At 49.1% G+C, this 25,085-nt stretch overlaps 1 protein-coding gene and 1 long non-coding RNA gene across 7 annotated transcripts; one reads left to right on the forward strand and one right to left on the reverse strand.

Annotated features, from left to right (window-relative positions):
- Window positions 1–1,719: 1,719 nt before the first annotated feature.
- Window positions 1,720–8,499, reverse strand: LOC143833355 (uncharacterized). Of its 6 annotated transcripts, none has more exons than XR_013229618.1 (5): window positions 8,351–8,492; window positions 7,118–7,274; window positions 6,730–6,793; window positions 5,703–5,805; window positions 1,720–2,060 (listed from the first exon to the last, which is right to left on the reverse strand). It is a non-coding gene; the product is annotated as an uncharacterized LOC143833355 (long non-coding RNA). The 6 variants fall into 6 exon arrangements; XR_013229619.1 differs by lacking the exon at window positions 8,351–8,492 and adding an exon at window positions 7,563–7,959; XR_013229617.1 differs by lacking the exon at window positions 7,118–7,274 and having other exon boundaries at window positions 8,351–8,499.
- LOC143833354 (homeobox protein Hox-B1-like) lies at window positions 7,960–19,362 on the forward strand. The gene is made up of 2 exons (XM_077329066.1): window positions 7,960–8,597; window positions 16,286–19,362. The coding sequence occupies exons 1-2, from the start codon at window positions 8,105–8,107 to the stop codon at window positions 16,630–16,632; spliced, it is 840 nt and encodes a 279-aa protein (XP_077185181.1). The 5' UTR covers window positions 7,960–8,104; the 3' UTR covers window positions 16,633–19,362.
- Window positions 19,363–25,085: the final 5,723 nt, after the last annotated feature.

Here is a 25,085-nt window from a genome sequence, read left to right on the forward strand (position 1 = left end):
ATTTCTGCACATCTTCTGTTCTTCTTGAGACTTGCCTCCTGTGTTGTACCAGTCTGGTGCAGAGGAATTCATGCCACTATTTTTAAAGTGCCAGAAACAAAACACTGGCACTCAGTGTTAAAACACACACATGCCATTGTATAAACTTTTAAAATAAACCCTTTTATAAACCATTTGTGTAAACATTTTTTCCAGATTTCTTTCCTTCAAAAAAACTGAGTGTGACGAACTCAAAACAGGCATTTCAACCATAGTTTGGTTTCAGCAAGAACAATTTAAGCAGGTGCCTTCCCTCGTATTAAATGGTACTTGAAATCACAAATGGCCCCCATTCTTTGGTGGCAGCGTTCTCCCTGAGAAACACAAGTGCAAAAACACCTACTTCCACTGCAGCCAAAGAAAACTGCATGGAAATGCTGTGCACACAAGCAATTCCCTGTTGTGTCCCCCATGTGCTATATGGCGATTAATACAATCATAATGACAGCTTGGTGGAGTAGTTAGGAAAGGCCACTTCTAATCTGGCAAGCCAGGTTTGATTTGCCGCTCCTCCACGTGCAGCCAGCTTGGGTCGATCGCAGTCCTGTTAAGGGCTGTTCTCACAGAGCAGTTCTCTCTGAGCTCCCTCAGCCCCACCTACCTCACAGAGTGCCTGTTGTGGGGAGAGGAAGAGAAGGCGATTGCAAGCCTCTTTGAGACTTCTTTGGGTAATGAAAAGCAGGGTATAAAAACCAACTGTTCTGGAGGAAGAAGCATAGAAGTATGACGGGGGGGGGGGGGAAGAGAATATTTGAGAAGAGTATTACTGGCCAAGATGGCTCAAGTCAGTATGTGGGTAGGAGAACATCAAGGCATTGCAGGGGTGCTATGCAGAGGCGGGCCATGGCAAGATGGCCTCTGGCCTTGAAAACCCTACCGAGTCACTATTTGCCACCTTGGACATTACAGCTCTCTGCACCAGCAGTACCACTTTGCTTAGGGCACAGTGGAGGTTTTGAAAGGCCCCTCCTAAACGCCATGCAACGGATGCTTGAAAACAGACGCTTCGTTCAGGCGCCTGATGAGTGCACAAGGATCGGCTGGAGATCCGTGTTGAACTACAAGCATGGGAGGGAGCGGGGAACTTTTTGCTGCCGTATGACCAGCCCCGAGGCTCTGCTCCTCCTGTTTTACAGGTATTCCTCCAGGTGTGATCAGAGGTTCTTGCTTTTGACAGGGGGGCCTTCCCCACCGGAAAGCCTAGCGGCTTTTAGCTTGAAGCCCACGGCCTTGAATGAACTGGACCAGTGTCAGAGTTGTATTGTTCTTTCTTTGTTTTGGGGGTCTAAGTTAATATTTTTTTTCTAAAGTTGCTTTACATCCCCGGAGGAGAGAAAAGTCAGAGAGAAATATTCAAATTAAATAAATAAACAGTGCTGTCCACAATGGCAATTTCTTGGCTCTTTGCTATCTGATACATGAAAGGGCCCTTTGCTGTAGCAGTTATTTGAAACAACCCCCAAACCTGTTTGGTTGAAAAAAACGTCTTTGACTTCCCTCCTTACATATTCAGAGCCACAAAATCGACTTCCTTGCTGCAGGAGAGGCATTATCCATTAAAAATATTGGCTTTCTGCGAGGATTATTGGTTAATTATACTTCCCGATCATGGATAATTCTCGTGCCCGCCCATCTTCCGTCTCATGAATGCTAACAATAAACCAAATTCAAACCCATTCCTTTTTATTTTTAAATCACCTTTTATTTGCATTGGAAGAGGAGAAAAGAGTCACACAGCAGTGGCAGATGGGCCGTAGCCAGGTCTTGGAAGACTGTTGTTTTGGTCCTCCGATATATTCTCCGGAGAAAGGACAAAGCTTCCAGGGGCTGCATCCCAAAGTCATGAACCAGTGCAAGAGAGCAGGTGTGCTGGCAAAGGACGAGCCATCTTCTCTGATTGTATTTATGGAAGGCCACAGACTGAATCTCACATTGTCTCATTTTTTATGGATATGTTTGCCACCGGGGGCCTCCTTTGTCCCTTATCACAGACATTCCAAGTCCTGTCCGCATCCAGGTATCTGTTGATTGGAAAAAGAGCTGCTGAACACATTAGAGAAACAGGAACGGATCAATATGAATCAAAATCCACACGCCCCTCCTCCCCGCAGTCTTATACACACCTCGTTTGGCTCTGCAGGAAATAAACACATGGGAAATGAGATCCCTCACTAATCTAATTGAACAGCGAGGATAACTAAAACAAATCCCGACAACTGCCTTGTTTAAATGCAAAGTCAGTAGTTGGTTGTGGGGTTTTTGTATTTTTGGGGACTTTCTACCAGCCTGGCAAAATCTATAAGCAAATTTAAGAACCGTGGGGCAGAGTTCTAAAATTAGCTCAAGGGCACCAAACAAACCCCATGTGGAAATTAAAGAGGTAGCACTACAATTCTCCAGTTTCATCAAGTACCAAATGTTTGTCCCCTGGCAGTTGCGGGGCTGGTCCCAGTTAACCACTATTTTATCGGAGGGACAAAGATTGAGAAGCGACTGCAAACTCAAGTCTGCCTAGCATCTTGAACCCAGATTCTCCAAACTAATTCCAGAGTATTTCCCATGGTTCCATATTTGTGTCCTGGAAGCAAATTCCACAGGGGTAGTCTTATGATAGCTTAAAGATTAACTAAATGGCTGTGGCATAAGCCTTGCAGAACCCACAGGCCACATTGGTCAGATGAATGAAATGTGTGATTCTGTTCGGGATTCCATGATAAGTAATTGGCCATGCAACTGGAAATGATCCTGAACACGGAACACTAACCGGAATCTTACAATGAAAGGCCGATCCATTTCTCCAAGGCCTGGCTGGGAGACTCAAGCCTTTGAAGACTTCCATGCTTCAAAGTGACTGAGCCACATTTCAGATTCTTCATCTGCTTCCCCTCCCCAGGCAGTAGATGGTCAGTCCACTCCTTCCTTCAAAAGGCTTCATTGTCCTCACAATGAGCCCAAGTTGGAGGTGTCCAGCTCTGAATTACATCTTATCTGATTGGACCCTGCCGTTCACTGGGCAAGAGAAGCACTTGCCTTTATCACCCTATCCCACAGCACCCTGCCAACCTTCTATCCCAACATGTTTGCTTCTCTCCTGGAGTTAGGCTGCCTATTATGGGGTGGGAACTTCTGCAGTATCTGCAGTAAACCAAGAGCCAGTTTGGTGTAGTGGTTAGGAGCGCGGATTTCTAATCTGGCATGCCGGGCTCGATTCTGCGCTCCCCCACATGCAACCAGCTGGGTGACCTTGGGCTCGCCAGGGCATTGATAAAACTGTTGTGACCAAGCAGTAATATCAGGGCTCTCTCAGCCTCACCCACCCCACAGGATGTCTGTTGTGGAGAGAGGAAAGGGAAGGCGACTGTAAGCCGCTTTGAGCCTCCTTCGGGTAGAGAAAAGCGACATATAAGAACCAACTCTTCTTCTTCTTCTATCTGCTTTCTGGGGGACACAAACATAACGTTTACCCCTGTGCTGGCGGGCAGGCAGGCAAGCAGATACAGCCCCATAGGAGAATATTTAAAAGCAAGGAAAACAGGATAGATGTGCGTGGAATCAAAAAAGCAGCCCAAGTGCCAGGTGGTGTAGATTGATTGGTGGAAAACAGAAACCTCATGTGCAGAAAGGCCTGTGAGGACGATCCTCTACCGCAGGAACATCTGCTAACTCTTCTGGTTGGAGGATGCCCTGTGTCGCTTAGATTATCTGCTGTTATCATGCCTATTGAGCCACCCTTTCCTGCTGTCCTTGCCTTGTGGTGCCTCTAAGAAAAAACAAATGGCAAGACTTCAGCTTCTGAATAACAGTCATTCGTGGGGGTTTCCAGAGATGGCCGTCATTACTTTCAGCAAATGGATCTGATCTATTCAGAATTCTAAAGGACAGGACTGGGCTCAGGTTTTTCATTTCTAAAGCCGTTTAAGTAGGGCTTAGGGCTGATCCTGCATAGAGCAGGGGATTGGACTAGATGGCCTGTATGGCCCCTTCCAACTCTATGATTCTATGATTCTACGTAGCCCAGATTAGCTCTAGCTCATCAGAGCTCAGAAGCTAAGCAGGGATGACCATGGTCAGGAATCAGATGGGAGACCACCATGGAGAGAGCATTGCTTTGGAGAGGAAGGCGATAGCAACCCAAATGTCTCTTGGCTTGAAAGCCCCTTGAGGTCGGAAATGTATGGGGTCACTATAAGTCAATTGCAATTTGATGGTGTTCTGTTTATTTGTGGGATTTATAGTCCACCCTATCTTTGAGAACAGGACAGATTACAGCTTGTGAGTCAAGAGTATTAATATCCAATAATAATTTCCAAATGTTGTTATTAATCTCCAGTGCACATCTCTGCTTGCTGCAGCTCGGCAAAGTGTGGAGAGCTAGTACGACAGACAGGTTTGCCTTACAGCAGTGGTCCCCAACCTTTTTGAGGCTGGGGACCGGCAGGGCAACTGCCCGCCTGCGCATGCCGTGCATGCGCGGCCATGCCCGCGCATCGAGCATGCACGGTCGGGCTGCACATGCGCACATGCACCATCCATGGCCGAAATTGCACATGCGCGGCACTTTCGCGCATGCGCGAAAGTGCCACGCATGTGCGATTTCGGCCATGCATGGCGCATGTGCGCATGTGCATCCCGACCGTGCATGCTCGATGCGTGTGATGCGCGGGCGCGGCCCTGATTCCCTCTTCCCCCCCTTCCGCAGTAAGAAGCTTCCCGGGCCGCAAGCTTGCGGCCTGGGAAGTTTTTTACTGCGGGGGGTGGGGAGGGGGAGCCGCGGCCCGGTGCCATGGCCGCCGCGGCCCGGTACTGGGCCGCGGGCCGCGGGTTGGGGACCACTGCTTTACAGAACTTCCACCACCCAAAATGATGTCTCAGGCCCTCCCAGGTGAATTATTCACTGGACCCTGCAATGACACATTCGCACATGCAAACCATGATAGGTGCATATGTGTAAGAAGGTGTACCTTTAAGAGATGACAATTTGACCACTGATCCCCACAGTAGTTGGCAGATATTTTTACAAAAGTGCTTGCCACTTCTTGCTGCTATTTTTTAAAATGCTTTTTTTGTTTTTTGCCACTACACCAAGAGCCAGCTTGGTGCAATGGTTCAAAATGGCGGCCTCTGACCTGGGGAGCCAATTCCCCACTTCTCCCCCACAACCAGCCAGCTAGTCACTGTCCTGTTAGAGGTCTTCTTAGAGATCAGTTCTAGCAGAGCTCTGAGCTCTCTCAGCCCTGCCTATTGTGGGGAGAGGAAGGCGATGGGAAGCTGCTTTGAGACTCCTCCAGGCAGTGACAAACAGGGTACAAAAACAACAACAACTCTTCTAAGCAGCACTAAGCCCTAGTGGCAGAGGTGGCCAAACTGTGGCTCTCCAGATGCCCAAAGACCACAATTAGCACGAGACCCCGCCAGCAGAGACCCTGAGGCAGCAGTGTGGGATGGAGCACGTTTGAACGGAGTTGTGAATTTGCTACATACTGCAGGGGGTTGGACTAGATGACCCCGGAGGACCCCTTCCAAGTCTAAGATTCTATGATTTGATGCTGCAGGCAAGGTGATGAATACTCATGTGTAAACTGTCCCCCTCCCCAAGCAATTTCCAGCTACTTCCACATGGTGGCCCTATCTTAAGTAGTGTCCCTTTGACTGTGTTCACCTACGGAGAGGCTGGGCTGGGCTGTCGGCATCCTCAGGCGACGCTGACCATGTGTCTCCATCGTCGCTTATCACCCTCGAAAAAGCATCTCCTGTATCAGTCCGCAGCTGCAAGGCATCAAACAACATCACCTGGTGAGGTTGAAGGTGGGAATCAGCCATCCTTCTAGCACTTTCAATCCTGGATTTGTGAAACCGCTTAAAATGTTGACTGCATAAGAATTCCTTTGACTGTCAGGGCATATTGGGGCAACTGACTGCTGAGTCATGCTCTCTCTTGGAAGAGCTGAACTGCCCATGACGGAAGTGATATAAAAATTCTACGGTTGCTGATTGACAGCCACTTCTCATGTCTTGACAGGAGCAAGTTGTCGCTTGGGATTGCAGCCACCAAGCGATGAGCCACACAGGTGTGGAGTGAGGCACACACCTGGAGGGGGACTGGACACATTCCTCCAGACCCTTCCTCCTCCCCTCCCCGAAATCTGCCAATAAATAAAGCCCCACTTGGGTTGGTTTTGCAGCAAGCCTGCTATCTCCTCATTTAATATTAACAAATTGAAATGAGTTATTTGAATGCCAATTAACTTGTCGCTGTCCCTTATTAATAGTAATTTAGATTAATACTTCTTGGAAGTCAGAGGCAGAAGGCTCCAGGGAACAAGCCTGGAACAGAGACTGCCGAAAGAGAGCACCACTTTTGACTTTCAAATAAAGGCTTTCTGAATCGTTGTGGTTATTCTACATACCTTCCTCAAAGAGGTTTTTAAAAATTATTATTTGAAAGGGGCCGGACTCACTTTGATGTCCGTAGCTGAAGATTCCTATCTCATGATGACAGGGTTATAGTAAATGCGTAAACCACCAGGGGCACCTTCCCATCATCAGTCGGCCACCAAATCTAGCCAGTCCTTGTAATCCGGCTTTTAAATTACCTCTCTCTCAACCCCCCTTCCCAGCCCGCCCCAGTATCTAACATGGCAAAATACAGGCAGTCACCCCAACATCATCGGATACTTCACAATATCTTACCGGATAAGTTTTAAGGAGAATTCTGCAGATTAAATTCTAGAACATATCGGGAAGCAGATTGCCCCTGTGTGTGGGATGGGGTGTGTGTGTGTGTGTGTGTGTGTGTGTGTGTGTGTGTGTGTGTGTGTGTGTGTGAGAGAGAGAGAGAGAGAGAGAGAGAGAGAGAGAGAGAGAGAGAGAGAGAGAGAGAGAGAGAGAGAGAGAGAGAGAGGTGGTCAGGGAAGAGGGTATTACTTTTCACAACTCCCTTTTAATAGTGTAAATAATAATAATAATAATAATAATAATAATAATAATAATAATAATAATAATAATAATAATAATAATAATAATAATAATAATAATAGCAGCAGCTGTGGTTGTTTTAAAGTTGCGACCTGAGACTCACTCGGTCGAAATTGGGTTGTTGTTTTTTGTTTTGTTTTTTTTACAGGCGAGGCGTCGTCGTCGTTTTCCGCCGTGTTGCCCACCCCCAAGCCGCACACTGCTGCGAGAATGTGGCAAAGTTTGTCGCCTTCGCATCCTCTCCCCCACCGTCAGCCCGGCTGTTTCACCCGGGAGGGGCGGCGGAGAGAGAGAGAGAGAAAAAATACCGCGTCCTGCGCATTCATTCTCATTGCAAAAGTAATTGCAAACTTCATCAGCTTAAATTAAGATAAAACGGTGTATTATGGCTGGATATCTAATGGCGCCCGGCTTTCGGTTCGGGGTGGGAGGGGGAGCCGGGGAGTGGAGGCGTGGGGGGGGGGGAGTGGCGACAGGAGGGGGTGCTCCTCGGGGAGGGGAGGGGAGGGGGGGAAATCGGACCCCAAGATGCAGGCAAGCCAACTCACCTTCCGCTTCTCCACGGATACTCCAGGGGGGTCTGGGAGGGGAGGGGAGGGGAGGGGAGGGGAGGGGAGGGGGGGCTGCCTGCGTCCATTCCTCGCCGCCCAGAGACAGAGAGAGAGGGAGACAGAGAGAGAGAGATCGTTTGCAGAAGAGCCCCTCTCCCCCATCCCTCTTGCGTGTTTGCTCAGAGAGAGACTGAAAGTTACAAATTGCTGCCATTAGCTCGTCGGACGGCCCCCTTCTTTTCTCCCTCTCTCTCTCTTCCTCCCCCCCCCCACCTCGCTGAACCTTGGCCATTGGCCAAGCGCCCGTCACGTGGCCCTGCCCTCCCTTGCCGGGGTCTCGAATTTCTGCCGGCTTTTCTTTCTCGCAGCCCCCCCCCCCGTCCCCTCCCCTCCCCTCCCCTCCCCTCCCTTCCCTTCGCCCGTCTCCTGCCTCCGCGGGAAAGGGAGGGGGGGGATGTCCAATGTGACCCGGGGAAAGCCAGGGCCGAGGTGGGGGACGCGGAGCTGGGCGCAGGGGGCAGGCGAGTCCCGCACAGAGGATGAGCGGCTTGTGGGGCAGGGGGCCGTGGGCAGGGGCCCTCTCGGGAGGGCAGCCGCGTCCGGAGGGGCAGGGCAGGCTGGGCTACTATAAGATGGAGCGGGACCACCGTGGGGCAGTCGCTCTCCCCCAAGCCCGGCGCCCTCCCCTCTGCCATTATCCCTCCGCTGGGCCCGCTCCGCCTGTGGCCACATCCGACGTGACTTGCCCCGCATCGGGCTGCAGCCCGGACTCCCTCGCTCCCTACCCTGCGAGCTCGGAAGACGTAGATTTCCCTGCCGTCGCCGCCGCCTCCTTCTCCGCGTTCCCGGCCGGCCTCCCCGGCCACCCCTTGGGGGCTCGGCTGCTGGACCTCTCCTACTCGCTCAGCCCCGAGGAGCCCGTCCGCCTTCCTCCGCCCCAGGCCTCTCGGAGCGGCCCCGAGGAGGTTTACGGTACGGCGGCGGAAACTTTTGAATGGATGAAAGTTCGGCGGCCTCCGCCCCGAAGAACAGGTGAGCGCGGGCGACGGGCCGCGGGAGGATCTCATTGGACGAGGCCCCGCCTCGCGCGCGCGCGCGCGCGGCTCCAGGTACCGCCAGTAGGTAATAGGAGGTCATCCATCATCGCCCCAATGTCTGTCTCGTCGGGTGGGCTCTTTCTCGGCGGCGCCTGTTCGGCATCCGAATAACCCTCGGAAGAACTCTGGAGGCGAAGACAGGCGGTGGGCGTGGGAGTGGGTGCGGAGGGTGGGTGGGGAGTCTCTGGGGCGAAGCGATTCGGATAAGCCAAAGCCAGCGTTGTGTCGTTGCCCCCCCCCCGCCCTCTTTAAAAATAAAAGGTTGACATTTCTGTCCCTTTTAAAATCAGAGTCCAGTGGCCCCTTTAAGACCAACCAAGATTTATTCAGGGCGGGAGCTTTCGAGGGCAAGCACTCTAACTCAGTCTCAACCTGATTTTATTGTGCCCCTTCAGACCAACCCTGATGCCCATTGGAATCTGTCCATTTTAAGTTCGCGATCGGATTCCCCGGTGAACTTTTTCACTTGTTTTGCTCCGCGGTTTAGAGCCAAGGAACCTTCCGTCGGGGCTGGCCCTCGTTTTGATCTGACCGTGACTTTTGAGGCCGAAGCGCTTCCCTTTGTGGTTATGGCTCACTTTTGAATGCCGTCGGGGCTTGGGGTCGTTGCTTGGAATTAAAATGAAAACGCCCCCCCCCCCCTCCACGCCCCGCGGCCACGATCCGTGTTGACCGTCGGGAAGAAGCTACAACTTCGTAGAGTTGCCTTTGCCTCACCCTTCGATTAAAGCCGGACTCTCCGGGCCGGGGGGACAAACCAGCTCTATCCAGGGTGGCTCGTTAGGAATCGAGGCCCCAGAGCTCCTCGGAGGCGAACTTGGGTCAAGTCCCGCGGCAGCCCCCGGGGGCTTCCTTCGAAGTAATCCTGTTTCTCGGATCGGGAGCGGGGAGCCCCTGACTTTGAGCGGCGGTTTGCTGGAGTCGTAAAGCAATCCTATCAAGCGGCGTTCAGACGTTCTTGGGACGGCTTCGTTTCCTTTCGGAAACCCGTCCAAGGACTCATCCAGACCAGAAAAGCCTTTTAGGGCCAGGCGGAAGGGTAGCGGGTGGGGACGCGAGTTCTAATCCCCCCCCCTAACTTGGGATATGAGAATTGTTAGCGGATGCAACTAGGAGAGAGTCCGGCATTTGTCTGCAAACGTCTAATTGTTCGTGGCGAAGTAGCGGGACGCGCCCGATTTGGGGCGCGGAAACGCGGTGGGTTTTCGAAAGTTTGCTGGACTTTCAACAACAGGTCGAATCCGTACCGAAGTCTGGGGGGGGGCTCGGCCTGAATCTAGACGGGAATAGGGGAATCTCTCGCTGCGTTTCCAGAGAAGTTTTGGATTCTACAGGGATCCTGGATCCACCCCCCCCCCCCATTGGACCACATCAAAGGGTTTGTCTTTGGGAAGAAGAGAACTGTTTTGTCCCAGGGGGAAGCTCTTAAAAAAAAAAAAACTTATTCCAATTCCACAACCAGAGTCCAATAGCACCTTTAAAGACCAACAAACTGGACTCTTGATTTTGTTGTGCTACTTCAGACCCACACGGCTACCCACTTAAAATTATTCCAATTCCATTAGTTTCATTTCAGTGTGCCCGGATTAATATTCTGCTCACTCATTAAACCTAGATTCATAGAGGTAGCCGTGTTGGTCTGAAGCAGCACAATAAAATCAGAGTCCAGTGGCACATTTAAGACCAAGCAAGATTTATTCAAGGCGTGAGCTTTTGAGTGCAAGCACTCGGACTCGAAAGCTCACGCCTTGAATAAATCTTTGTCGGTCTTAAAGGTGCTCCTGGGCTCTGATCTCCTTAAACCTTTGAAAGTGTGAGATTAAAGAATAATTCGCCCGAAGCACGTTGTATCCCGGTGATTTCAGCCGTCCCCCCCCCCCCACGAGAAACTTCCAGAGCGTTTGGATTCTCTGGGAGGAAATGGATGCGTGGATCAATAGACTGGCCACGGCCCTCTCTCTCTTGCGCCCTCATGTAAACCTAAGAGAGGCACTCCAGATCCACGGGGGGAGGGGGGGCTTGGCTTCCACGGTGGTGCAGTCAGGCCCAGAAATATTTGGGAGGCCAACCTTATTCATGGTGCAGAGGTGAGATAGCCCTTATTCCCTTAAGGGAGGGATTTCCTGCGATTCAATTTATTTTAGACATTCATTTATTTTTTGCTTGCTTCTCTTCTGCCGAGACTTAGTGGGCATCCCCCTCTCCCTGAGACATCGAGATTGCTCCTTTGGCCTCGTTCTTTTTCCACTGACAAAACTGCGGTGGGGATGAAGTAAGAAAATACCGTCTTTGAAGTACAATGATGTCTTTAGGGAAAGTGGTGATTATTTCCTTAATTATCCGGACTTGCTCCAAGATGTTACTGTTTACACAAATAGATGCATGAATATATATATAAAACACTATATATATATATATATATATATATATATATATATATATATATATATATATATATATATATATATATATATATATATGTTAATGCAATGAAAACATCTGCTTCTCTTTGCCCGTGTTTTGGTTGAGGCAGAACGACCGTTCTTGAGGGCTGTAACCTACCGCACGTGAGGATTCCCAGGGAAAGTAGAAGGCCGCAGTTGGGCTCTGAAGTCCTTCCGAGAGGAAAAGTGAAAGGGATCGCAGCGATCCTTGGCATTTTCAGCCCAGGAACTGCGCCAGTCCTTGGCTTTCTCCTCCGGCCGAGATGGGAGGGGAGGGAGGTTTCCCTCGCTGGTGCCTCCCTGACGCCAAGGCTGAAATGTCTCTGTTGAAAATGATTTATTCCCCTGGAATCTTGACCTTACATACGGCACCGTCGTTTCCAAGTTCCAAACAAATTTTAAACAAATAAATAAAAGAAGAGACATGGCGGCACCGAGTGGATTCCAGCGGAGGAAAGCGTCCATTCTGTTCCTCCTTCAAATTTCTTTTTTTTTGGGGGGGAGGGGGTGTATTTTCAATACAGTAACCCGCTTCTTCCCTCCAGAATCATTCCCCGTGAAGGCAGGCCTCCCTCCTCCCCATTTCCAGCACAACAGCATGGTGGCACACTTCTAGAGGCGCAAGACCGGCATCCCTGCTTGGAGTTATGAAAAATCTTAGCCTTTCCCCCTCGGTTTCGCTTCCATTGGGGTCGGAGTCCGGGTGAGGGGAGAGATCGCCTGGCCCTGAAAAAGGAGATCCTGCCTCTGGAGGTTCCGGCGAGGACAGTTAGGGGAAATATAGGTCTATAGTTTGGCCTTCGGGCCATTGTTCTCGACCCCGAGGATGGGCGCCCTAGCCGGAGCGGCAGGTGGAGAACGGGGCAGGAAGAAGAAGAGTCTTTTGGCGAGCAGTAAAACAAGGGGCGCCGTGGCTTGAACCAGGGCCACAGCGGGTGGAGGGGCTTTGATGCCGGGGCAAGGTGAATTGTCAGGATGCCGACGCCTCCCTGGCAAAGCCCTCCTCACTCAGCGCAGCCAGCACAGCCCCGGGCCCTTTCCCAAGCTGCCACTGCCACTCGTGACTGAGCGGAGCCCTCCTGACCCCCCCCATTTCTGCTGGATGGAGCAGAGCACCCAGAGAGAGGCAGGGGAGGGGCGGAGGAGGCAGCTGGAGAGTCTGCATGCCAAGGGCAAGCAAGCCCCCCCCCCCAGGACTGCCATCCTGGCCTGCAGAAAGAAACAGAGAGAGCAAAAAGTCCTTTCTCTCCCCCCTGCACAACACCCCCTCGAGCTCTTCTCCTGTGTCATTTGGACCGGTCTGAAGCTTCTCCCGGGTTTGCACTCACGCAAGGCCTGGCCGAGATAGCCCAGGCTAGCCGGAACTGCTCAGATCTCGGAAGCTAAGCAGGGTCAGTCCTGGCAAGCATCTGGATGGGAGACCTCTAAAGATCACCAAGGATGATGAGAAGGAGGCAGCCAATGGCCAAACCACCCCTGAATGTCTCCTGCCTTGAAAACCTTCTACGGTCATGGCGCTTGATTCCAGGATTCCAGGAGGCACTCTACTCTCGAGTCCTGGCTCTGCACATGTTCATAGGCTGCAAGTACCATGAGTCACAGTTTGGCCACCCCTGCCTTAGAGCTAAAACCAGGCCTTCGGGTGAGGAACTGAGCCTGCTCCTAGGCAAGTCAGGGGCTCTAGAGTCTGTGGGTGCAGGACTAGGGTGGTCCAATGCTTACCGGAGGGCCTTGAGCTGTTTAAGTAGGATCAACCTTTGGGGCTAGAGAACCAGGAACTGAATAGAGATCAGAGAACCAAGTTCAACCTGTTAAAGTCAGAGGCTGCTAAAGTACGAGGCTCCCAGTGTAGTGATCCCCAACCTGTGGGCCGCGGACCACATGTGGTCCTTCGACTAATCGGAGGTGGGCCCCGAAGGACGCCTTCTCCCCCACCCCGGCCTTTTATTTCATCCCCCCCAGCCCTTTACAACACACTTCATTGTTGTGGCGTGTCTGTATCTTATTTTGAAGGGATGTTTAAACATTACCATAGTGATCAGAGAGCGTTAGGGCAGTGGTTGAGAGCAGAGGAGTAAACTACCCCCCCCACCGGGCCTCAGTAAAAGGCGTTGAGTGGTCCCCGGCGAGTGGTCCCCAGCGTTGAGTGGTCCCCAGTGATAAAAAGGTTGGGGACTACTGTCCCAGTGTATGGGGCTCCTCAAGTCCTTCAGTGTCCCTGCTTAATCTCTGAAGCACAGAGTGACCCAAAGTGGGGAGAACCTTCAGTCCTCAGGCTCTAGGCCTGCCCCCCCACCAGAAAGCTCTCTTTGGGGTTTCTCTTTCTCACAAACCAGATCATATCCTTGCCAAGCAATAGCTCTAAACAGTCATGCGATCCTCAGCAGAGCTACTGGTTTCGAAGCCCATTGGCACCAAAGGACTTCAAAGAGTCTCACTCTGCTTAGGATAGCAACACCATGGTGATCCCGGTCCCCAAAATTCCACGCCCTTCCCTAGTTCCCCCTCCTTCTGCAGCCCTGTCTGGCTCCACATGCTCTTAGAATCCTAGAGTTGGAAGGGGCCACACAGGCTATCTAGTCCAACCCCCTGCTCAATGCAGGATCAGCCCTAAGCATTCTAAAGCATCCAAGAAAAGTGTGTATCCAGCCTTTGCTTGAAGACTGCCAGTGAGGGGGAGCTCACCACCTCCTTAGGCAGCCTATTCCACTGCTGAACTACTCTGACTGTGAAAAACTTTTTCCTGATATCTAGCCTATATCGTTGTACTTGAAGTTTAAACCCATTACTGCGTGTCCTTTCCTCTGCAGCCAGCAGAAACAGCATCCTGCCCTCCTCCAAGTGACAACTTTTCAAATACTTAGAGAGGGCTATCATGTCCCCTCTCAACCTCCTTTTCTCCAGGCTGAACATTCCCAAGTCCCTCAACCTGTCTTCATAGGGCTTGGTCCCTTGCGGGAAATGCCACCAACGTGCTGCTGCATCTGTTCTCATCCTTCTAACATCTTGCCCTCTCCAGTCTAGGAAATTCTTTATGAATTATGGAGGAGACATGAATCCTGGGAGTCCCGTAAATAAAAAGTTGGCAGGAACCAAAAAGAACAGAACACCCATGTGTTAGGTGCATAGCTAAGCTATTAGGAATGTCTGTGGAGGGCAGGATGGTATAGTACAGCTCCATCTCATCAGATCTTGGAAGCCACGCAGGAAGGGAGACCACCAAGGAAGACTTTGTAGAGGAAGGCCATGGCAAGCCATCTCCACTTGTTCTTTGCCTTGAAAGCCCTCTAGGGTTTCAATAAGTTGGCTGCAATTCAAACAGCACTTTCCTCACACTCGCATAAATAACTTTATTTAGCTGCTTTTCTCTGCAATGGAACATCATGATCCCACCCCTGCCTTCCTTTTATTGTCACAACAGCCCTGCGAGGCTGAGAGGGTGTAACTGGCTCAAGGTTCCCCAGCAAGCTTCCAGGGCAAAGTTGGAATCTGAACCCGTGTCTCCCAGATCCTAGTCCAACATTGTAGCCACTGTTGCCATACTGGGACTTTAACAGGAACTAGAACAGATGAATCCAGGAAATAGGTTTGCCAAGTGCATTGGAGAACCCCAACTGGCTGCAAAGGAAAGTAATTGTATACTGGGAATCTGGTGTCGGCTCCCTATGCATTGTGGGAAATGGCCCTAGAAAGAGACAGTGCAGCCTTAAAGGGAACACACACCGATTCTATTCACCATTTGGATTTCGACTGAAACCAGGGGTGAAAGTAAGTGGCTACAAGCTGGTGCAGAGAACTGGCAAATGGGTGTCCCCCCCCCCCCATTTGAACTCCCAAAGACGGAGAGGGAGAGGGAGAGGGTGAGGGTGAGGGTGAGGGAGAGGGAGAGGGTGAGGGAAGAGAGCGAGCACACTGGTGGTAAGAAATGTTCATCTGTGGCCTTCTAATTTTCAATGCTATCTCTTTAGATGGTTCTACTCGGATTGTGCCCCCAGTGGAGAATTTACAGCAGCCTTCCCCCCCCCCCCCTCCTTGGGGTTTTTATCCTCAATACAAACTTGCAACTTGGGTCAGGCTGAGAGACAGTGGCTGACCCAAGGTCAACTAGGAAGCTTCCATGACATGGAGGAGGGGGGGTAGTTCAGACCAGGGCCTTCCCGATCCCATTGGGACACCCTGCCCACTCCACTGTTCGGTGTCGGCTCATTCACACAGGCTGAAGCATCACATGGAATTTGGATGCATTCGTGGATGGACAGATGTGCTGAGAAGTGGCAGATTCCCTAATGATGTTCGTTTTCAGGGGAAAGCACAGTTGCCTGGCTAAATCTCAAACTTTAGGGCCATTGTGGCATGGCAGAGTCTCCAGACAGTCTGTGACGAAGAAGGAGGCTGGTTATATATAGACTGAGCATGGTGTGCATCTTTTACATTGAGGGTGAGGGAGAGGCTGAGCATGGTGTGCATCTTTTACCTAGATTTTCCTGATTAGCTCCAAAGGGCCTGCCCAGGAGAATTTTGTTTCTTCCTTCCTTCAGCAAGAGCTTTGAAGACGTCCAGTTATGTGCTTAAGGCAGAACCGGCGTCCCGATGAGTAACTGGAAACCTTGAAAGCCTTCTCCCTGCACATTCCTCACCAGGCACAGGTGTTCAGAGTGAAAACAACCAGAAAATTAAATAATATGCATCCACTGGGTGATTCACAATCTGGAAAGACTGGTTTTTTTTGTAGGGTGGGTCTTTGTGGAAGAAGGCAATGAAAAGAGAAAAGCCAGAATATAAGAGATGACCCTGATGAATGAGACCAGTGGTCCATCTAGTCCAGGGGCAGACAAATTGAGGCTCTCCATATGTCTGTGGACTACAATTACCATGAGCCTCTGCTAGCATCACCATGGAGTACAATTACCATGAGCCCCTGTCCATGCTGTTTCACAGAGTGGTCAACCACATGCTCTGGAGGGCCACCAAACGTGACACCGAAGTCACGGCCTTTCCTCGATGCTCCTTTCTAGCACTGGGTTGCAAAGGTTTGCAGTCTGTGTATACAGAGGTGGGCTTGTAGCCACTCGTGAAGATCTCCTGTGTGAACCTGCCCAACCCCCTCCTAATAACCAGGGAAGGGAGCTGGCGCTCCAAAACTCACCTTTTGAATGACGCTCTCTTTTTCCATCCTTAGTGAAATCTCACAGCGCTCCGGCCAAGGCTACAGCATCCGCCTCTCCCAGAACAAACTTCACCACCAAGCAGCTGACGGAACTGGAGAAGGAATTCCACTTCAACAAATACCTGAGCCGAGCCCAGAGGGTAGAGATCGCCTCTGCTTTGCACCTCAATGAGGCCCAGGTGAAGATCTGGTTCCAGAACCGGAGGATGAAGCAAAAGAAGCAAGAGAAGGAGAGACCGTTTTGGGGAGCCATAGCAGGTTGCAATGGACGGATTTTGTCCTCGTCAGACAAATCAGATTTAGGCTCCCCAACATCCTCCCCCAACAGGAGCAACGCAGGTACCCCTCCACCCCTTTGATGGCAGGGAACAGAAAGAGGCACAGGCATTCTCCTGAGAGGCCTCACATGCTCTTGGCAAAGGAGAGTCGTCCCCAGAAGGAGGATTTCAGAGAGGGAATAGACACTTGCTTTGCAGAATGGCTCCAAGGCAGATATCACACTGAACTGGCCCTTTTCATTTAACTGTGTATGCAGACCCTACTCTCTGGTTTGTGTGTGTGTGTTTTTTTAATGGAATAGCGTGGTAGAGGTTCAAAGCACTGGAGTAGTCTGAGAAATGGAAGAGATGTATTCATGCATTGCTACATGGGGAACCCATATTCTCCTGTGTTCAGTGAATTGCGTTCACTGAAAACTGCCGGTAATGAAGAAGAGTTGGTTCTTATATGCTGCTTTTCTCTACCTGAAGGCATCTCAAAGCGGCTTACAATTGCCTTCCCTTTCCTCTCCCCACAACAGACACCCTGTGAGGGAGGTGAGGCTGAGAGAGCCCTGATATTCCTGCCTTCCCTTTCCTCTCCCCACAACAGACACCCTGTGAGGGAGGGGAGGCTGAGAGAGCCCTGATATTCCTGCCTTCCCTTTCCTCTCCCCACAACAGACACCCTGTGAGGGAGGTGAGGCTGAGAGAGCCTTGATATTCCTGCCTTCCCTTTCCTCTCCCCACAACAGACACCCTGTGAGGGAGGTGAGGCTGAGAGAGCCCTGATATTACTGCTCCGTCAGAACAGCTTTATCAGTGCTGTGGCCAGCCCAAGGTCACCCAGCTGGCTTAATGTGGGGGAGCAGGGAATAAAACCTGGCTCGTCAGATTAAAAGCCCGCACTCCTAACCACTACACCAAGCTGGCTGTCTTCCATCCCCTGTGTTCACTCACTTCGGTATCCATATTTCAGTTCTCAAAGAATGCCAAAGCACATGCCTTGGAATGGCCATGTCCAACCTAATCAAAGGACATCACTAGGTTTCTTCTGTATATCCTAACAGCATCGTGGTCTCCGAGATAAATGAGGCCTTTGGAGGCGAGCATTTTGATTTGTTTCTAGGAACGGCTCTTATAAATTATAATAAATCAGTTTGCAGTGAGACATGCTGCACTCAGTGAGACTTAACTTCTGAGCAAATATGCCTATGGATGGGTGTAGTTATTAATTAAAATTCTAGCTGCAACATTATAATAAGTGGAGAACACAGAGACTTCTTCAGGGAGCATCTATTGAATGGCACAGTACTAATGGTGTCGCTCTGGCATGCCAGCAGCTCTTGGGTTTGCACTTTAATGGGGATTGAGCCCCTAGGGAACAATTATAGGAGCTTTGCTCCTCTTTGGGATTCATGAGACTGACCCAGAATTTAAAGCCTTTCTGCTTCTTCTTATTATATTACCAGAATTTCCAGCAGTCATTGGAGTGATTCAGAAAATCGGGTCATGTATTATTGCATTAGAAAATGTACCAGTGTCTCCATTGTGGTTCCTTGCTCAGACAATGCCAGTGATGGTCAGCAAAGATCTTTGGTGGGGGTGGCCAAACTATGGCTCTCCAGATGTCCATGGACTGCAATTCCCATGAGCCCCTTCTAGCATGGCCAGTCGCTAGGAGCTCCTGGGAACTGTAGTCCACGGACATCTGGAGAGCTACAGTTTGGCCATGCCTGGGTAAGATCAAAGCAAGACATTTATCCATCTTCTACCTGACCTTTCATTTCATAAAAGTGAGAAGAGGTGAAATGTTTACCGTCTGTTGCCAAAGTGCAATAGACATGAGCATTGTGTCAAAACCAAAGAAGAGGTATCTTAGAGACTTATGGTGGTGTAAGCTTTCATAGGTTACCAGAGTCTGGTGCATAACATGTGCATAGCCTTAGTAGGACTAGTTGCTGTCTTAGAGAGTTAACTATAGTTGAGTTTTAGAAAACATACTTGGGGGGGGGGGGGGGATCAACGCACTAACAGTCAAGCTGCTGGCCATGAATTTGTTGGAGACAGGCTGGGTTTTGTTTGTTTGTTTGTTTGCTTGTTTATTTGTCTGCCATTGTAGGGCAGTTATGCAATGAAGGGCACGGGCGGGAAATAGGAAGGGAAGAGGGAACGGTATGCACTCCAAGCAAGAGTCCAATCTCATGCCTAAAGCATGAAGACAAGAAAGGCACAGAGCTGCTCAAGTTTGTGGTCGGTTTGTTGGGCTTTGCACATGAGATCATCACACCTTTCCTGGAACATTTCCCATGAAAACCCCAATCGTAACATGTTTTTACAGGGTTGTTTCATTTGGTTTGGCAGGAAGGACCATGGGTTAGACCCAGACTAAATATTCTGTCAGTACAATGGAACTTCCCTGCCTTCCCACCCCACCCCACCCCACCCCACTGCTGCAGCTATCTGGTCTCCACAAAAATAGTGCTCCTGGGGGACACAGGATCCTAGCGCATGAATTGGGGCAGGGGGCTGCGGGGGGGGGGGAAAGGAATTGGTAGAAATTGTCCATTTAACCTGCATCCAACTGGAAGCCACAGTCATTTCAAATGACACCCCCAGAATATCATTTCTGGCCCATTCTACCAAAATGAATTCATTTTTCCTAAACAGGATTGAAATCTTTCTCAGACTTGGAAGGGTGTGACTCCACATGGAGTCGCACTGCTCCAAAGGAACCCAGCACATTACAAGGAGATGATTACCAAGTGACTGTTATTCCCACCTCAGAGCATAATGCGTGTTTCACAACTCCTTAAGGCAGGGGTAGTCAAACTGCGGCCCTCCAGATGTCCATGGACTACAATTCCCAGGAGCCCCTGCCAGCAAATGCTGGCAGGGGCTCCTGGGAATTGTAGTCCATGGATATCTGGAGGGCCACAGTTTGACTACCCCTGCCTTAAGGCATGTAGCCTTCATCATCAAGCTCTGGGGAAAGCTCCCCATTGAAATAGGGCTGCTTTAGCAAGGAGGCATATAAACATCTGATGCTGTCCCAATCCCAGGTGTTATAAGGAATAACGAGCAAGCAAAACATGTAAGAGACAAATGACACTTTAATAATGCAAATGAATATTGTACGAATGGCCATTCAAGTAACCAAAAGTTAATCACCCCTGAAATACAAAAGACATGGGATTACGGCTCAGAATCCAAAGGATGCACAGAAAAGATCTGAGAGTTACAGGCGTGCGGTGAGTTAGCCGGCTTCTTGTCAGGAAATCTTTGTCAAGAGGTGATTGGATGCAAATTCATGTGTCACTGTCAAGAGCGACAACAGCCCTGCCATGTTGGGGGAACCCAGTTGTTATTTGCAAATTGTTATAGGCGCTAGGTCTGGCTCACAGGGAATTTCCCCAGTCTTATTATCCAAGGTCCTCTTACCTGGAGGTGCCAGGGGTTGAATCATGGACCTTGAGTCAAATCTTCTCCCCTGGTCTATGCAGGTGCAGAATTAATCCCAATGTTTAGAAGACAAAAGGGTTGATCATGGCCAGTTATTTATTTATTTATTTATTTATTTATTTTATACCCTGCCTCTCCCAACAATGTCGCCTCGAGGCGGCTTAACAGAATAAAACGATAAAACAACATAGCCCATAAAATCCCGCTAAAACACAGATAACGTTAATCACAGTATCAAAACAGTGATAAAGATGGTGGTATAAATCGATATTCCCCAACCCAACTCAGCTGATCCCAACTAAGGACCAATATCATGATCATATCATATACTGTTTTAACTCTGGGTCTGGATAGGGCGGGACCTTGGTTAGGAAAACAGAAAGCTCTATGTTCACATAGCTTAATAGATCTTAAGGCTAATAGATCTTAAGAAAACTGTTACAAAATATCTACCTCTAACGTCCTGGGACTATCAGAAGAATTATACGGGTTTCAGTATTTATTGTATGTGTGTGCGTTCTGTCTGATTGATATAAATCAATGGTTGGAAAAATATGGCTGCTGTTAAGCGAATTAAATTCTTGCTTTAACTGGTAGACTCTCTTGTTATTTGTTTTGTATCAGCTTGCCTATCAGCCTCTCACCCAGGGATTTTAACTAGGCTTAATCTGCTTAGCTTCATACAATCGAACTGAATCATGAGGCCATTAGAATCCAGAGGCTGGATTCCAGACCGTTAAAATAGAGGCTGCATAATGGGAATCCATTGAGTAATGGTACTGTTTGAACATCTACGCACATAAGCAAAGTCATGTTGGATCAGGACAATGACCCATCCCGTCCAACACTCTATGTCACACAGTGGCCAAAACCCAGGTGCCTTCAGGAGATCCACCAGTGGGGTCAGAGCTCCAGAGGCCCTCCCACTGCTGCCCCCCAAAGCATCAAGAATGCAGAGCATTCTTGCCTCAGAGATAGTGTTGCTGGACCTCTGCTGGACTTCTCTACCATATGTCATCCAGTCCCCTATGCTTGCATATGCCACCCCTTCCTGCAGTAGATTCTGAAAGTCAAATATTCTGGATGAAGCTGCAGTTTAGAATTTCCTCTAGATAACAAGGGAAAAAATTGTAACCATTTCAAGAATGTTGCCATCTTGTTGGTCTCAAAGAATGAGGGGAGAATTAAAGATTAGCTCACAGGAAGCATTCCAGCCCTTGGTCTATCAAGGTCAGACTGGCAGAAGGGCATCAGGGTCTCAAGGTCTTTGCAACTGCCTCCTACCTCAGCTTTTAAACTCAAATTGAACCTGATACACTCTGTGTACCCAACGGACGCTCTAGCACTGAGCCATGGCCCTTTTACGGGTCTTAGCAGCAAGGTGTAGCTGCATTTTTTAAAAAAATCAAGGAACCAAGAGAAACATAAAATATCAAATGAGAAATGAAGAGCAGGTTTGAAAGAATGATAGAGAAGTGTTTGAGAAACCATGCCTAATTTTTGAAAGCCCTGTTTGACATCGCTGCCCCTTTTCTTGAACTTTCACCAGAATATTTCCAGGTTTTAGTGTGCAACCATAAAGACTAGCTACATTCTGCCTTTTAAAAATTAAAAAAAAAATTGTTCTCCAGTAAACATGGTCTCACCCTTCTACAGAACCATGGAATGCATACCACTCTGGTAAGTACCAAAGTTGCATATGTTCACATCACAAATTTGCTCTTAACCATATGGAAAAAAATGGGTCCATTATATAGTGGCTGATGCTTCCTGCTTTCCCATCTCCATATTGTGTGTGTTTATACCAGCCTTTCTTGACTCTTTTGCAGTTGAGAAAGCCCCGAAACATTCTTCAGGCTTTGAGAAAAAACAAAAGTGGTGCAACTGTGCAGAAAATGGTTGGGAAGCAGAGCTGTAGACACACCCACCTGGGGCCTATCCCACCCCCTCCAGGTCCATCATTGGCCATTTTGGGAGGGTGGGTGGGTCAACATGACCATGTATGGTTATATCACCCAATAAATGTTTAACAATTAAAAAACTAAAATTGAAATTAATTAACTCCCACCCATTCGGACTGTCAAGAAATCTCAGGGTTTCACAGAACCTTGGTTGAGAAAGCCTGGTTTATACAATAAAGGTGGGTATTGATTATTCAAGATTCTGCACTTTGTTTATTCCATTGTGGATCCTGCTGAATTCAGATCAATTTGAATTTGAATCTTCTTTTATCCCCTCCCCCCTCCCCATTGAAACAGAGTGTGTTCTGCACATGATTAGGGAAGCTCAGAAGGGGAGGGGGCCAAGCACACCAGGAGCCTCTCTATACTTGAAGTGTGGGGAAGATTGGAGACAGCAGAGGAGGGGGAATAAATCCCAGAGGCAAATCTCTGTCGAGAGAAGTTAGGGCTTCTGGAGCTTCTGCTGAGAGAATTTAGGGCTTCCCCTTTAAGGGAAGCCTTGCAACCTGGGAACAAGGAAGCCTTTGAACTGACCCCCTAGCCAATCAGGGCTACAGCACTGGAGGCTCTGCAGCAAGTTAGTTCAGGACAAGCAGAGAGCTGTATGCTTTCGTATGCCAATTTTTCAAATATTGAGGGTTATATTGACTCCGGAATATCGCAGGGAAAAGGTAGGGACATTCTGGATCAAGCATGCTTGTTGCAGAGGGAAAATTTAAATTGGCCCAAATCAAAATGGAATCGCATTCAGTGTGGATGGCAGAGATTGAATGGACCTGTGATTGGAATAAAAGCTCTGTGCAGATCCAGCCTTAGTCCCAAGGCTGTGGAAATCCAGGCATTTTGAAGGTCAGAAAGGAGAACCATGATAATTATTTTCAGTTCTCCTTTATAATCCAAGCCAATGAAAGTTGTCCTGTGATTCCAGAGTAAGACGTGCACATTATGGAACGTCCCAAAAGTGCAGTTGTAGATGAAAAATACAAAACATCTCAGTCCACTATAATTGATGCAAAATGAGTTTCTCTTGTTTGAGCTTTATCTAACATTGACAGCTTTAAAAATCCCAGATTGCCTTCGGAATCATAAGACTGCTTGGGTAGTATAGAGCTTCTAGGACTCATTCGTTACATGCAGTGACATAATGCCGGAAGACATTTCTAAGAATGTACTTTCATGTAGCAGGAGAAATTTAGAGTCCAGTGAGGCCTTTAAGGCCAACAAGGTTTTACTTGAGCTTTCATGTACATGCACACTTCCTCAGATACCGTGTCATGGAATGGAGGAAAGCTGTTCAAACTTATAGGCAGAGGGTGACAGTAAATTAGCATCCAGCATAATGAAAATGGTTAGCAGATTCCAGAGATAAATTTTAAAACACAGCAATATGGTCTGGGAGATCAAGGTCTGGTTGATCTTCACTGTCATGGAAGCCCACTGGTTTACCTCATGCTCAGCCTGACCAACTGCAATACAGTATTTATGAAGGTAAAATGGAGGAGAGGCAAACAATGCAAACTGCTTTGAGTCTCCTCCCCATCGGGAAAAATGTTGGGTGGGCTTGGCATAACGGATGAAGAGTTGGGCTAGGAGCCTGGGTCCCAATCTCTACTTCTACCATCACTTCAGAAGGCAGCAGCCCTTGTGTCTGACATAGGGAATGCTGATTCAAAAACAGCCTCTCTGTTCTTCACGTGATTGGGGAAGCTCAGAATCAGGAGGGGTGCCAATTGCAGCAGGAGTTGGGGCTTCTGGAGAACAGTCACTTTAAGGGAAGCCTTGCAACCAGGGAGCAGGAAGTCTTTGAACAGATGCCCTGGCCAATCAGGGAGTCTCTTTCTTTCTTATATTGAAGGGGGGGGAGAGGATTGGAGACAGCTGAGGAGAGGGAAATAACAAGAAGCAAATCTTTACTGAGAAACCCCTGAAACATTCTTCAGGCTTCGAGAAACCCTGGAAGTGGTGCTATTGTGCAGAATGTGGTTGGGAAGCACAGCTCTGTACTCACCCACCGGGGCCGTCCCCTTCCCACCACCTCCAGACCCATCACTGGCCCTTTTGGGAGGAATGGGTGGGTTGACACGACCATATATGTTCATATCACCCCATAAATATTTAACACATTAAAAAAAATTAACTCCCACTCATTCCAGGGCTGTCAGGAAACCTTTGTTGTTGAGAAAGCCTGCTCAAACGTTTCTACCCTAAAACTCTAAGGTGCTCCTGGACTCAACCCTAATTGCAAACTTCTCCCCTGGAAGCTCACTGGGCTATCCTGGGACTGTCGCAGGGTTGCTGTTGTGAGCAAGTGGAGGGAGGAAGAATGATGGTTGAAGCTGCTTTGACGCCCAGCTGGGGAGAAAAAAACCAGGATCTAAATAGATGAATGCCAATCCTGTGCACAAATGCAATCAAATAAATAAAAAGTAAATGGCTCCTCTATCAACGGAAGGCTCCTTTAGGGACAATACTGTGGCTTTCACACAGTATTGTGAAACTGCTGGATCAAGACCGAAGGCCAAGCGGCAGCCTCCAGCAAAACCCGCTGCTAATTTGGGTCTGCTTCCACTCCAGCTGTTTTCAAGCCAGTGTCCAGAGGGGTGGAACAGACTGATCAGCAATCTGCCCCTTAATGCTGTCTCCGGCCTGTGCAGACCCACAGGACCCCTGGAAGCCTGGCCCCACCTCCCTATCGCTGCCCGAGCCTCCTTATAAAATTCGCCACTGCCTTCCAGAAAATCCATACGGGCCCACTCTTCCTTTCACCTCTGACCTTTTGACCTCCGTCTTGCCTCAGGGCAGCGGTGACCCGGTCACTGCCTAACCCTGAGTCAATAAGTCTGCCTTCATTAGCATAAAACATGAATCTAATGGCAGCTTGACAAATTATAACTTCAAGCTAAAGATCTGCCAACTGGGCTAACTCCTGTAACGGCTATTTATCACTGGAAATGGTAAATCATAGGAATTCAGATGACTTAATTATTCGGATATAAAAAGAGCAAATGAGAAAAAGAGGACAGGAGGGAGAATCCCCGTTTTTTTTTTTTTTTTTTTTTTTGAGAGGAGAAGGAAGGACTACAACCTCCCCACAAAGGTCTGGAATGATCCTTGGAGGAGGGAGGGAGAAAT

This window comes from Paroedura picta, chromosome 3 (genome assembly GCF_049243985.1).
Source record: "Paroedura picta isolate Pp20150507F chromosome 3, Ppicta_v3.0, whole genome shotgun sequence".
In the NCBI taxonomy this organism is placed as follows: domain Eukaryota; kingdom Metazoa; phylum Chordata; class Lepidosauria; order Squamata; family Gekkonidae; genus Paroedura; species Paroedura picta.

What these genes read in the sequence shown, in the direction of transcription:
- LOC143833354 (XM_077329066.1), top strand. Translation starts at nt 8,105, where the DNA reads ATGAGCGGCTTGTGGGGCAGGGGGCCGTGGGCAGGGGCCCTCTCGGGA. An exon ending in GCCTCCGCCCCGAAGAACAG is followed by an intron (nt 8,598 to 16,285) that starts GTGAGCGCGGGC and finishes TTCCATCCTTAG; the next exon opens with TGAAATCTCACAGCGCTCCG.